Source organism: Callionymus lyra, chromosome 3, assembly GCF_982586985.1.
Source record: "Callionymus lyra chromosome 3, fCalLyr1.hap1.1, whole genome shotgun sequence".
In the NCBI taxonomy this organism is placed as follows: Eukaryota; Metazoa; Chordata; class Actinopteri; order Syngnathiformes; family Callionymidae; genus Callionymus; species Callionymus lyra.
Genome location: NC_141820.1, coordinates 4,124,063 through 4,139,628, shown reverse-complemented (window position 1 = coordinate 4,139,628; position 15,566 = coordinate 4,124,063). Strand labels below are relative to the sequence as shown.

General features: G+C 43.4%; 1 protein-coding gene across 3 annotated transcripts in view; it reads left to right on the top strand.

Moving 5' to 3' along the window:
- LOC148083052 (NACHT, LRR and PYD domains-containing protein 3-like) overlaps positions 1-15,566 on the top strand; it is a 177,604-nt gene that overhangs the window by 121,587 nt on the left and 40,451 nt on the right. The window contains exons 13-16 of one of the 3 annotated variants that reach the window (XM_087786172.1): positions 12,780-12,956; positions 13,017-13,190; positions 13,496-13,542; positions 13,976-14,741. The exons of 1 other annotated variant lie outside the window; for it this stretch is intronic. In XM_087786172.1, coding sequence (XP_087642298.1) covers positions 12,780-12,956; positions 13,017-13,190; positions 13,496-13,542; positions 13,976-14,517 — 940 coding nt within the window. In that variant the 3' untranslated portion in view covers positions 14,518-14,741. Of the gene's footprint in view, positions 1-12,779; positions 13,191-13,495; positions 13,543-13,975; positions 14,742-15,566 lie in introns of those variants that run through there. One more of the 3 variants, XM_087786171.1, reaches the window with a different exon arrangement.

Here is a 15,566-nt window from a genome sequence, read left to right as displayed (position 1 = left end):
TATTTTTATAGTGAGTAGCTTCTCAGTAGGATTCAACATCTTCACAGGAACCCAGCCATCCCCCCACAAGGTAGTGACAACTCTTCCTTCCAGGATTTGTGCAGGTCTCACTTTGGACTGTGTTGCTCGATCACAACTGTTTTCCCCACAGTTGACTGAGCAGACGATGACACTTTAGCCCACACTAGATGTTCAGACCCTGGTTGCAGTGTGACACGACTCTTTGTCGTCCTGATCCTGGATTGCAGGTCTTCCTCTTTCCACTCGTCTGAATGTGACAAAATAACTGCATCATCACATGTTGAGGTTAATGATGGAACTATTGAACCCTTCATCTTTGAAATGAGCAATTTCATGATGTTTCCCTGATGTGTGAAGGCAGGTGGCATAAGAACTTGAGGTGAGTTACGTCTTGTGTGTTCTGGAGAGTGACAAAAGAACCAGAGAAGGTTTTCTCGGCAGTGAGAATATGCAGAGTGTGAACCATCAGCACATACAGAACATGGCACAGCGTCAAGTCCTTCTACTCGGTGTTGTCTCTTGTAGTTGTTACGTGTCCTTCTGTTGTATTGGTTCTGACTCTGGTTCTGCAGCATCTTTTCCAACAACCCCAGCAACCTCTCCATTGTAGAAGAGTCTGGATCAACTGGCTGCTGTCTCTCAGGTGGTTCACAGGCTGCTGTAGGTTAACTTCAACTCTATCCATGTTCACCTCTTCACTATGTCTGGCTGGTGTCTTCAAACTAGTCTATGAAATTCATCCAACACGTCCTGCACTTCACGGCTGACCATTTATCCAAAGTATGGACCGGAATGTGAGCCAGATCTGGGTGATCAAACATTTGTCTTGTTCCCACAAGCAACCTGTGGCGACTGCAGCAGCTTTCTTGAGGCGGAGCCAGTAGTCCTACGGGTCTTCATCACATCTGGGAGAGTTGAATAAAAGTCTGCCAAAGGCACCGATGAATAGCGTTCAGAAGAAAAAAGTTTCCTCAAGAGACCAGACACAGCGTGAGGACGGCGTGCAACATCTATCTCTCCATTTCTATCCCAAACTTCACTCTTTAGCTCGAGCCCTTAAATGTGTGAGAATTTCTTCCACCCGACTCTCCAGTTGAACATCACGTTTCTTGAAATAATCTTCCATCAACTCGAGCCATTCTTCCAACTCAACTTTGTCTGAACATCCCCACGGAAAACAAGAGGAGCCTTGAGTTCTCTTGGTGTTTCGTGTCTAACATGAAAGAATCTAGAAATGTCCGTTGGGAAGTGACTTGAACCATCATGGGCTCCTGAGCTGTTGTGTGGAGCTGATGGAGGGGCTGTCGTCCTTGGATGGGATACCATAGTCTCAGCTCACTGTCCTCCAGATGTTGAACAACATCAGTCGTTTGGTCAGTCATGTTGGCATTAGCTGAAGGTTGATAGTAGTCCATGTATAGTGGAAGTAGTCGACTCCTTGATTGACAAACACACACACATTGTTTGAGCTTGTATTACCTGCAACACCTTCACACTCACACCTGACACGGTTATGAATAATAACTTTGTAAACCTGTTCATATTGAATTGAATGTTAAAAAAACAAATTGAATCAGTGTCTTGATTAAATTGAAGATATTTTTACTCTGGAAAAGAATTAAACACAACAATTGAGAGAAAACACACAAAAACACTGAGATAAGTAAGTGAATAGAAAAAGAATCAATGATGTGTTATTATGATCAATATACATGTAACAACCTTTTATTTTCATTTGTCTTTGTTGTTTGTTTTGTGACTTATTTTTCCTTATGTTCTCTTGTGTTTGTTTCTCATATAAACACAAATCAATCCTCTTGTTGACGACACTCGTCTCTTTCACAGGTTGAACTCCTGTGGACTGTCAGAGAGAAGTTGTTCACTTCTGTCCTCAGTCCTCAGCTCTCCGTCCTCTAGTCTGACTCAACTGGACCTGAGTTACAACGACCTGAAGGATCCAGGAGTGGAGCTGCTGTCTGCTGGACTGAAGAGTCCACACTGTCACCTGGAGACTCTCAGGTCAGAACATCATGTCTTCAGCTTCAGAACATGTGAAAGTCAGAGGTGAGACTCCAGAGAGTCAAAGTTGAGTCTTCAGTGAGTTCTTCAATGAAGCAGATGATTCTAAGTGACCTCAGTCTTCAGCAGGTTCTACTTGAACTTGATTTGTTCTTCTGCTGGGTCGTGCTGTTCAGTATGTTGACACATATTTACTGATCTCAGATCCATTCAAACACATTCGATTCTTAGACTTTTGAACTCTTGTGAGATAAACAGAGAGGAAGTGAACTTTCAAAATAAAACTAAAAACGTTTTAAAGAACATAAATAACATGAACTTAAATCCACTGCAAACTTCACAATAATACAAAGAATATTCAAAGTAGAAACAAGTTACGACAACAGTTAGTCTGAAGCTAAAATGAAAAACACCAGAAGATTCAATGAACTCATGACTTGTATGAAAACATTAGATTTTCACTGATTATTATCAAACATTGAACCATCAACATAGTCCTGTCAATCAAGTCTGAAGCCATGTTGGAGTCACTAGATGAACCATCTATAGGAGATTCACTCAATAAAGACTCACAGCATGGATCAGTGACCAGAAGATGATTTGACTTTAGACTCACTCAAATAACTGAGTCGACGCTCGAGTCACAATGACTCGTCTGGGTCGACTCTTGAGTCACGAATCACTTAACCAGGTGCAGTAGTGAGTCACTCTTCACGAGTCCCAGTGTACTGGAGTCACAAATCACGAGTCACGAGTCTGATAGGTGCGACCAGAGTTGGACTCGAGTCCAAGTCGTTGACTCGAGTCCATCTCTGCCAAAAGTATTGTCTTCAAACATGGAAGATTGTTTCAAATATCAATGAAAGCTGACAGTAAATCCTGGTTTGACCCTCCTAGGCCTCCATAGTCAAACCTGCAACTACAGAGAAAACATTTGAAACCTGGAGATTTAAAGGAACGACATGTTTGAACAATGATGGAGGAAAACTTTGAAGACTTTGATGAATGTGAAAAAATATCATTAGAAAATAAGAAACATCTTCACTTGAAACATGTTTATGAATCATGAATAAAAAGTGTCACCAGATGGAATCAAACTGATCCATATATTGATTGATGTCCAGAAACAACTTCAAAAATAGTCTCCAAACTTGACAAATGTTTCAAAAGTTGAAACTCATTCAGTTCATGTGAAGCAAACATGGAGAAGAAATGAAGGTGAATGTGACGGAGGATGATTGACACTCCATCTGTGTCACAACATAGATCCACTGGATCCAAAGATGGAGAGAATTCACCTTGAATTTTCTAACTGTAAACATTCAAATGAAGACAACAATGTTGAGAGAGTGCAGGAGTGTGAGTGACAAACACACACACATTGTTTGAGCTTGTATTACCTGCAACACCTTCACACTCACACCTGACACGGTTATGAATAATAACTTTGTAAACCTGTTCATATTGAATTGAATGTTAAAAAACAAATAGAATAAATTGAAGTGAATCTTCACGATTGAATCAGTGTCTTGATTACATTGAAGGTATTTTTACTCTGGAAAAGAATTAAACACAACAATTGAGAGAAAACACACAAAAACACTGAGATAAGTAAGTGAATAGAAAAAGAATCAATGATGTGTTATTATGATCAATATACATGTAACAACCTTTTATTTTCATTTGTCATTGTTGTTTGTTTTGTGACTTATTTTTCCTTATGTTCTCTTGTGTTTGTTTCTCATATAAACACAAATCAATCCTCTTGTTGACGACACTCGTCTCTTTCACAGGCTGAGCTGCTGTTTCCTGTCAGAGAGAAGTTGTTCACTTCTGTCCTCAGTCCTCAGCTCTCCGTCCTCTAGTCTGACTCAACTGGACCTGAGTCACAACGACCTGCAGGATCCAGGAGTGGAGCTGCTGTCTGCTGGACTGAAGAGTCCACACTGTCACCTGGAGACTCTCAGGTCAGAACATCATTTCAAACAAACACAAACACACACATGGATGTAAACAGTGAATGGATTCATGTTTCTTCATGAAACCTTTTTCACTCTGAGAGGATTTGAATGACTTTTCCTCGACTCATGAACTTGGTTCTAGAAGTGATGATATTTCATGAACACAACAGGAAGGTGAAGAATATTTCAAGTCATCTTGACATATTTATCAACACAGTCTGGAGACTAAACTCTAGTATTTCTATCATGACTCGACAGTAAAAGACGTTCAAATCATTGAATGTTGAAGAAAACCATCAACAATTAGAACAAACTCTCTTCTCTGGTTCTTGAAGCTTCCATGAGACGCAGGTTGATCTTTACAAACACACAACACAAGTCACACAACACAAGTCACACAACACAAGTCACAAGACACGAGTCACACAACACAAGTCACACAACACAAGTCACACAACACAAGTCACACAACACAAGTCACACAACACAAGTCACACAACACAAGTCACACAACACAAGTCACAAGACACGAGTCACACAACACAAGTCACACAACACAAGTCACACAACACAAGTCACACAACACAAGTCACACAACACAAGTCACACAACACAAGTAAGTAAGTAAGTAAGTAATATATATTTATATAGCGCTTTTCGAGACCAGGGTCACAAAGCGCTTTAACAATCAAAACAATACTCAAAACATTACATACTTTAAAGATCAAGATAATACTGAGAACAACACAGGAGTTCGAGAAATTCAAGGAAAAGCCTGAACAAATAGAAACGTCTTAAGATGTTTCTTAAAGGAGTCAGTAGATCATCAAGAGCAAAGAGAGAGAAGATCGTTCCAAAGCTTAGGAGCAACAGCCTGAAAAGATTTCTCTCCTCTGGTCCTGAGTCGTGTGCGTGGAACCATAAGTAGATTCTGATCCACAGACCTCAGAGCCCGAGCTGGGGTGTAAGTCTGGATCAGATCAGTGATGTAAGGAGGAGCCTGACCATGAATAGATCTGAAAGTAAGAACCAGAATTTTAAAGTTGATCCTGAAAGAAACTGGAAGCCAGTGAAGAGTTTTAAGGACCGGAGAAATGTGAGTTCTTCTACTAGAGCAGCCAGTGAAGAGTTTGAAGGAGAAATGTGAGTTCTTCTACTAGAGCAGCCAGTGAAGAGTTTGAAGGAGAAATGTGAGTTCTTCTACTAGAGCGGGTCAGAATTCTCGCTGCAGAGTTTTGAATCAACTGCAGACGAGACGATCCTTCTTGTTAAGACATGAAAACAAACTGTTACAATAGTCCAGACGAGAAGAAACAAACGCATGGATTATAAGATCCAGATCATGTTGTGACAGCATTTTCCTAAGTTTAGAGATTTTTCTCAGTTGAAGTCACACAACACAAGTCACACAACACAAGTCACACGACACAAGTCACACAACACAAGTCACACAACACAAGTCACGCAACACAAGTCACACAACACAAGTCACACAACACAAGTTACACAACATGACTCACACAACACAAGTTACACAACACAAGTCACAAGACACAAGTTACACAACACGACTCACAACACAAGTCACACAACACAAGTCACACAACACAAGTCACAAGACACAAGTTACACAACAAAACTCACACAACACAAGCCACACAACACAAGTCACACAACACAAGTCACACAACACAAGTCACACAACACGAGTCACACAACACAAGTCACACAACACAAGTCACAAGACACAAGTTACACATCAAAACTCACACAACACAAGTCACACAACACAAGTCACAAGACACAAGTCACACAACACAAGTCACACAACACAAGTCACACAACACGAGTCACACAAGTCACACAACACAAGTCACAAGACACAAGTTACACATCAAAACTCACACAACACAAGTCACACAACACAAGTCACACAACACAAGTCACACAACACAAGTCACACAACACAAGTCACACAACACGAGTCACACAACACAAGTCACACAACACAAGTCACAAGACAGAAGTTACACAACAAAACTCACACAACACAAGTCACACAACACAAGTCACACAACACAAGTCACACGACACAAGTCACACAACACAAGTCACACAACACAAGACAGAAGTTACACAACAAAACTCACACAACACAAGTCACACAACACAAGTCACACAACACAAGTCACACAACACGAGTCACACAACACGAGTCACACAACACAAGTCACACAACACAAGTCACACGACACAAGTCACACAACACAAGTCACACAACACAAGTCACAAGACAGAAGTTACACAACAAAACTCACACAACACAAGTCACACAACACAAGTCACACAACACAAGTCACACAACACGAGTCACACAACACGAGTCACACAACACAAGTTACACAACAAGAGTCACACAACACGACTGACACAACACGAGTCACACAACACGAGTCACACAACACGACTGACACAACACGAGTCACACAACACAAGTCACACGACAGGAGTCACACAACACGAGTCACACAACACGAGTCACACAACACAAGTCACACAACAAGAGTCACACAACACGACTGACACAACACGAGTCACACAACACGAGTCACACAACACGACTCACACAACACGACTGACACAACACGAGTCACACAACACGAGTCACACAACACGAGTCACACAACACAAGTCACACAACACGAGTCACACAACACGAGTCACGCAACACGACTCACACAACACGAATCACACAACACGAGTCACACAACACGAGTCACACAACACGAGTCACACAACACGAGTCAGACAACAAGAGTCACACGACACGAATCACACAACTATCACTCGCACAACACAAGTCAGACAACACAAGTCACACAACACAAGTCACACAACACGAGTCACACAACACGACTCACACAACACGAGTCACACAACACGAGTCACACAACACTAGTCACACAACACGAGTCACACAACACAAGTCACACAACACGAGTCACACAACACGAGTCACACAACACGAGTCACACAACAAGAGTCACACAACACGAGTCACACAACACGAGTCACACAACACAAGTCACACAACACGACTCACACAACACGAGTCACACAACACGAGTCAGACAACAAGAGTCACACGACACAAGTCACACAACACGACTCACACAACACGAGTCACACAACACGAGTCAGACAACACGAGTCACACAACACAAATCACACAACACGACTCACACAACACGAGTCACACAACACGAGTCAGACAACAAGAGTCACACGACACGAGTTACACGACACGAGTTACACAACACAAGTCACACAACACAAGTCACACAACACAAGTCACAAGACACAAGTTACACAACAAAACTCACACAACACAAGTCACACAACACAAGTCACACAACACAACTAACACAACAAAAGTCACGCAACAAAAGTCACACAACACAAGTCACACAACACAAGTCACACAACAAAAGTCACACAACAAAAGTCACACAACACAACTAACACAACAAAAGTCACCCAACAAAAGTCACACAACATAAGTCACAACACAAGTCACACAACACGACTCACACAACACAAGTCACACAACACAAGTCACACAACACAAGTCACACAACACGAGTTACAACACAAGTCACACAACAAAAGTCACGCAACAAAAGTCACAAGTCACACGACAAGAGTCACATGACACAAGTTACACAACACAAGTCACACAACACAAATCACACAAGTCACACAACAAAACTCACACAACAGAGGTCACACAACACAAGTCACACAACACGGGTCACACAACATGACTCACACAACACAAGTCACATAACACAACTAACACAACACAAGTCACACAACACAACTAACACAACAAGAGTCACACAACACAAATAACACAACAAGAGTCACACAACACAAGTCACATGACTCACACAACACAAGTCACACTACACAAGTCACACAACATGACTCACATAACACAAATAACACAACACAAGTCACAAAACACGAGTCACACAACACGACTGACACAACACTAGTCACACAACACGAGTCACACAACACAAGTCACACAACAAAAGTCACGCAACAAAAGTCACAAGTCACTGAACACGAGTCACATGACACAAGTTACACAACACAAGTCACACAACACAAATCACACAAGTCACACAACAAAACTCACACAACACAGGTCACACAACACAAGTCACACAACACGGGTCACACAACGTGACTCACACAACACAAGTCACATAACACAACTAACACAACACAAGTCACACAACACAACTAACACAACAAGAGTCACACAACACAAATAACACAACAAGAGTCACACAACACAAGTCACATGACTCACACAACACAAGTCACACTACACAAGTCACACAACATGACTCACACAACACGAGTCACACAACACGACTCACACAACACGAGTCACACAAAACGAGTCACACAACACGAGTCACACAACACGAGTCACACAACACGACTCACACAACACGAGTCACACAACACGAGTCACACAACACGAGTCACACAACACGAGTCAGACAACAAGAGTCACACGACACGACTCACACAACCATCACTCGCACAACACAAGTCAGACAACACAAGTCACACAACACAAGTCACACGACACAAGTCACACAACACGACTCACACAACACGAGTCACACAACACGAGTCACACAACACGACTCACACAACACGACTCACACAACACGAGTCACACAACACGACTCACACAACACGAGTCACACAACACGAGTCACACAACACAAGTCACACAACACGACTCACACAACACAAGTCACACAACATGAGTCACACAACAAGAGTCACACAACACGAGTCACACAACACGAGTCACACAACACGAGTCACACAACACGAGTCACACAACACAAGTCACACAACACGACTCACACAACACAAGTCACACAACATGAGTCACACAACAAGAGTCACACAACACGAGTCACACAACACAAGTCACACAACATGAGTCACACAACAAGAGTCACACGACACGAGTCACACAACAAGAGTCAGACAACAAGAGTCACACGACACGAGTTACACGACACGAGTTACACAACACAAGTCACACAACACAAGTCACACAACACAAGTCACAAGACACAAGTTACACAACAAAACTCACACAACACAAGTCACACAACACAACTAACACAACAAAAGTCACGCAACAAAAGTCACACAACACGAGTCACAACACAAGTCACACAACAAAAGTCACCCAACAAAAGTCACACAACAAAAGTCACACAACACAACTAACACAACAAAAGTCACCCAAAAAAAGTCACACAACAAAAGTCACAACACAAGTCACACAACACGACTCACACAACACAAGTCACACTACACAAGTCACACAACATGACTCACATAACACAAATAACACAACACAAGTCACAAAACACAAATAACACAACAAGAGTCAAAGAACACAAGTCACACAACACAACTAACACAACACAACTCACACGACACAAGTCACACAAGTCACGCAACACTACTCACACAACTCAGACAACACGACTCACACAAAACAAGTCAAACAACACGACTCACACAAGTCACAAAACACGAGTCACACAACACAAATCACACAACACAAGTCACACAACACAAGTTACAAAACACGACTCACACAACAAAAGTCACACAACACGAGTTACAACACAAGTCACACAACAAAAGTCACGCAACAAAAGTCACAAGTCACACGACACGAGTCACATGACACAAGTTACACAACACAAGTCACACAACACAAATCACACAAGTCACACAACAAAACTCACACAACACAGGTCACACAACACAAGTCACACAACACGGGTCACACAACGTGACTCACACAACACAAGTCACATAACACAACTAACACAACACAAGTCACACAACACAACTAACACAACAAGAGTCACACAACACAAATAACACAACAAGAGTCACACAACACAAGTCACATGACTCACACAACACAAGTCACACTACACAAGTCACACAACATGACTCACATAACACAAATAACACAACACAAGTCACAAAACACGAGTCACACAACACGAGTCACACAACACAAGTCACACAACACGAGTCACACAACACGAGTCACACAACACGACTCACACAACACGAGTCACACAACACGAGTCACACAACACGACTCACACAACACGAGTCACACAACACGAGTCAGACAACAAGAGTCACACGACACGACTCACACAACCATCACTCGCACAACACAAGTCAGACAACACAAGTCACACGACACAAGTCACACAACACGACTCACACAACACGAGTCACACAACACGAGTCACACAACACGAGTCACACAACACGACTCACACAACACGAGTCACACAACACGAGTCACACAACACGACTCACACAACACGAGTCACACAACACAAATCACACAACACAAGTCACACAACACAAGTTACAAAACACGACTCACTCAACAAAAGTCACAACACAACTCACATTACATGAGTCACGCAACAAAAGTCACACAACACGAGACAACAAGACACAAGTCACATGACACAACTAACACAACACAAGTGTCACAACGCAAGTCACACGACACAAGTCACACAACACAACTAACACAACACAAGTCACACAACACAACTAACACAACACAAGTCACACCACACAAGTCACACGACACGAGTCACACAAAACAACTCACACAACACAAATCACACAACAAAAGTCACAACACAACTCAGACGACACAAGTTACACAACACAAGTTACACAACATATGTCATGCAACATGAGTCACGCAACAAAAGTCACACAACACGACTCACACAACATGACTCTCATAATACGAGTCACACAACAAAAGTCACAAGACAACTCACATGCCACAACTCACACAACACAAGTTGCAGAACACAAGTTACACAACACGAGTCATACAACACAACTCACAAGACACAAGTAACACAACACAACTAACACAAGTCACACAAGTACACAACACAAGTCACACAACACAAGTCACACTACACAAGTCACACAACACGAGTCACACAACTAAAGTCATATAACACAACTAACACAAAAAGAGTCACACAACACAAGTCGCACAACACGACTCACAACACAAGTCACACGACACGAGTCACACAAGTCACACAACACAAGTCACACAATACGAGTCATACAACATGATTCACGCAACAAAAGTCACACAACACGACTCACACAACATGACTCACACAACACAAGTCACACAACACGACTCACACAACACGAGTCGTACAACACAACTCACAAGACACAAGTAACACAACACAACTAACACAAGTCACACAAGTACACAACACAAGTCACACAACACAAGTCACACTACACAAGTCACACAACACGAGTCACACAACATGACTCACACAACACAAGTCACACATCACAAGTCATATAACACAACTAACACAAAAAGAGTCACACAACACAAGTCACACGACACGAGTCACACAAGTCACACGACACGAGTCACACAACACAAGTCACACAACAGGACTCACACAACACAAGTCAAACAATATGAGTCACACAACGAGTCAAAGTCGAGTTACACAACACAAGTGTGAGTGGAGTTACACAACACCAGTGTGAGTGGAGTCACACAACACCAGTGTGAGTGGAGTCACACAACACCAGTGTGAGTGGAGTCACACAACACCTTACACAACACCAGTGTGAGTGGAGTTACACAACACCAGTGTGAGTGGAGTTACACAACACCAGTATTAGTGGAGTTACACACCAGTGTGAGTGGAGTTACACAACACCAGTATTAGTGGAGTTACACACCTGTGTGAGTGGATTTACACAACAACAGTGTGAGTCGAGTTACACAACACCAGTGTGAGTGGAGTTACACAACAGTGTGAGTGGAGTTACACACCAGTGTGAGTGGAGTTACGCAACACCAGTGTGAGTGGAGTTACACAACATCAGTGTGAGTGGAGTTACACAACACCAGTGTGAGTGGAGTTACACAACACCAGTGTGAGTGGAGTTACACAACAACAGTATGAGTGGAGTTACACAACAGTGTGAGTGGAGTTACACAACAGTGTGAGTGGAGTTACACAACAGTGTGAGTGGAGTTACACAACACCAGTGTGAGTGGAGTTACACAACAACAGTATGAGTGGAGTTACACAACAGTGTGAGTGGAGTTACACAACAGTGTGAGTGGAGTTACACAACAGTGTGAGTGGAGTTACACAACAGTGTGAGTGGAGTTACACAACACCAGTGTGAGTGGAGTTACACAACAACAGTATGAGTGGAGTTACACACCAGTGTGAGTGGAGTTACACAACAGTGTGAGTGGAGTTACACACCAGTGTGAGTGGAGTTACACAACAGTGTGAGTGGAGTTACACAACAGTGTGAGTGGAGTTACACAACACTAACACTAACACTGACATTAAACACAAACACACATCAATCCTCTCACAACAGTGAGTCATGTGATCATTTATACATCAAGTGTTGAACTGATGAAAACTTCATTATTTCATGTGTTGATCAAGTTGATCTTGATTGAAATCAAAGTCTTCAAATGTTCACACAATCATTGATGATCTTATGAACGTCAAGAGTTCAGTGTTTCCTCCAATCAAGGCTTTCAAGGCAAAATAGAGAAAAAGTCTCTTGTTGACGTTTCCGTCTCTTTCACAGGCTGATCTCCTGTCGACTGACAGAGAGAAGTTGTTCACTTCTGTCCTCAGTCCTCAGCTCTCCGTCCTCTAGTCTGACTCAACTGGACCTGAGTCACAACCGGAACCTGCAGGATCCAGGAGTGGAGCTGCTGTCTGCTGGACTGAAGAGTCCACACTGTCACCTGGAGACTCTCAGGTCAGAACATCATGTCTTCAGTTCTTCTGATTTAATGAAACTGTTTCTCCTTCATTACAGTCTGTCAGCGTGTAAGATCTCAGCAGGAGGTTGTTCTTCTCTGGCCTCAGCTCTGACATCTAACCCGTCCCATCTGAGAGAGCTGGACCTGAGCTTCAATCATCCAGGAGGACCAGGACTGGAGCTGCTGTCTGCTGGACTGGAGAGTCCAGACTGGAGGCTGGAGACTCTCAGGTATGGACGGAGCAGCAGAACTCACTGACTGAGCTCCAAAGATCTTCTGAACATGTGATCAGAAGCAGAGAGATGTGAGTGTGTGACGCTGCTCAGACTCTTCATCTGAACTGAGCACATGAATCCAACTCTCAGAGCTTCTCCATGTTCTCCTGCTGGACACCAGTGGAAGAACAAGGAGACAGTGGAGACTGAGCGAGTGTTTCTAGATCCATCTTTGTTGTGGTCCACACAGTCATGAAAGAACGTCCACTTAGCAGCATGAAGTCAAATGAATCTGATCTTCTCAATGTTTCTTCCTCCAGGCTGGATCACTGTGGACCACAGAGGTTAACATCTGGATGGAAGAAGTGTAAGTTTGATTTGATTGATGGATGAGAACTCCTTGACTCTGTCAGCTTCTAGTGGAGCAGTTGTGATGTTGAGATGTTGTTACACTTGAATCTGCTGATGGAGCTTCATCAAGTCCAGGATGATGGTGGAGATGAACACAGAGATGTTTCAAGAACATGAAGAAACATCATGTTAGCTTCATGCTAGTTTAGCTGCTGACTTGATATGGACACACTGGTGTCAATCAAATGATGATTCTGGGATGTTCCTCCTGGTTCTTCTCTGGAGGTGGTCCCAGTCTCAGAAGACTGTTGACTTCACTTTGATGATGATCTCCACTAGATGTCAACAAACAGAGCAGCCCTCCCTGGCTTGCTGGGACACGGAGTCCATGATTGTCTTGAAGTGAAAGTTCTTCCACCATCATCACCTCTCGTGTCTTCTTCTCTCAGACTTCCGTCCGCTCTCACTGGACCCGGACACAGCACACCGGCGCCTCCTACTGTCCAAGGACAACAGGACGGTGGAACTTGTGCCGCAGGATCAGGATTATCTGGACCATCCCGACAGATTCCACCGGTGTCTTCAGGTGACGAGCAGAGAAGCTGTGACTGGACCATGTTACTGGGAGCTGGAGTGGAGAGGAGGAGCTTCTATCGCACTGACTCTCAGAAGAGACGGAGGGAAAGAAGACGAGTCTGAGTTTGGACAGAACCGTTATTCCTGGAGTCTGAGCTGCTCTGATGATGAAGGATATAAATTCTATCACGATAAGAAAGAAACTGTCATCAAGAGTCAAGAAGTTTCTCACAGAGTAGGAATGAAGATGAACTTTGATGAACCTGGATATTTAAACTTCTTCAGTGTCTCCTCTGATGGAAAGAAACATCTCGCCTCCTTCTTCATCTCCACTGAACCTTTGTACCTGGGATTTGGACTCACAGAGGTTCCTGGTTCTGGTTCCTCAGTGTGTGTGTGTGACCTGAGTGTGTGAGTGTGTTCCTCCAACACACTTGTGTTGCTGCTGTCAATCATCATTAAAGTGCTGACAGTGATGATGGAAGAAATCTGCTCCTGAAACAAACGTGTTGATCTGAATGTTGTTGAAGAAACTCTTTCATCACTTGTTGAGTCGACTGAAGACTTGAAGTTCAGTGGAGCACGAGTCACTCATGATGTTCATCATGTTTAATAAAACATTTGCTTTAAAACTTTCAAGAGACTCAAGGTCACTTCACAATAAAAGGTTAGAAAGAAGGTCAGACAGGTAGATGTGAGGTCAGACAGGTAGATGTGAGGTCAGACAGGTAGATGTGAGGTCAGACGGGTAGATGTGAGGTCAGACGGGTAGATGTGAGGTCAGACGGGTAGATGTGAGGTCAGACAGGTAGATGTGAGGTCAGACAGGTAGATGTGAGGTCAGACGGGTAGATGTGAGGTCAGACAGGTAGATGTGAGGTCAGACAGGTAGATGTGAGGTCAGACGGGTAGATGTGAGGTCAGACGGGTAGATGTGAGGTCAGACGGGTAGATGTGAGGTCAGACAGGTAGATGTGAGGTCAGACAGGTAGATGTGAGGTCAGACAGGTAGATGTGAGGTCAGACGGGTAGATGTGAGGACAGACAGGTAGATGTGAGGTCAGACAGGTAGATGTGAGGTCAGACGGGTAGATGTGAGGTCAGACGGGTAGATGTGAGGTCAGACGGGTAGATGTGAGGTCAGACAGGTAGATGTGAGGTCAGACAGGTAGATGTGAGGTCAGACGGGTAGATGTGAGGTCAGACAGGTAGATGTGAGGTCAGACAGGTAGATGTGAGGTCAGACGGGTAGATGTGAGGTCAGACGGGTAGATGTGAGGTCAGACGGGTAGATGTGAGGTCAGACAGGTAGATGTGAGGTCAGACAGGTAGATGTGAGGTCAGACAGGTAGATGTGAGGTCAGACAGGTAGATGTGAGGTCAGACAGGTAGATATGAGGTCAGACAGGTAGATGTGAGGTCAGACAGGTAGATGTGAGGTCAGACGGGTAGATGTGAGGTCAG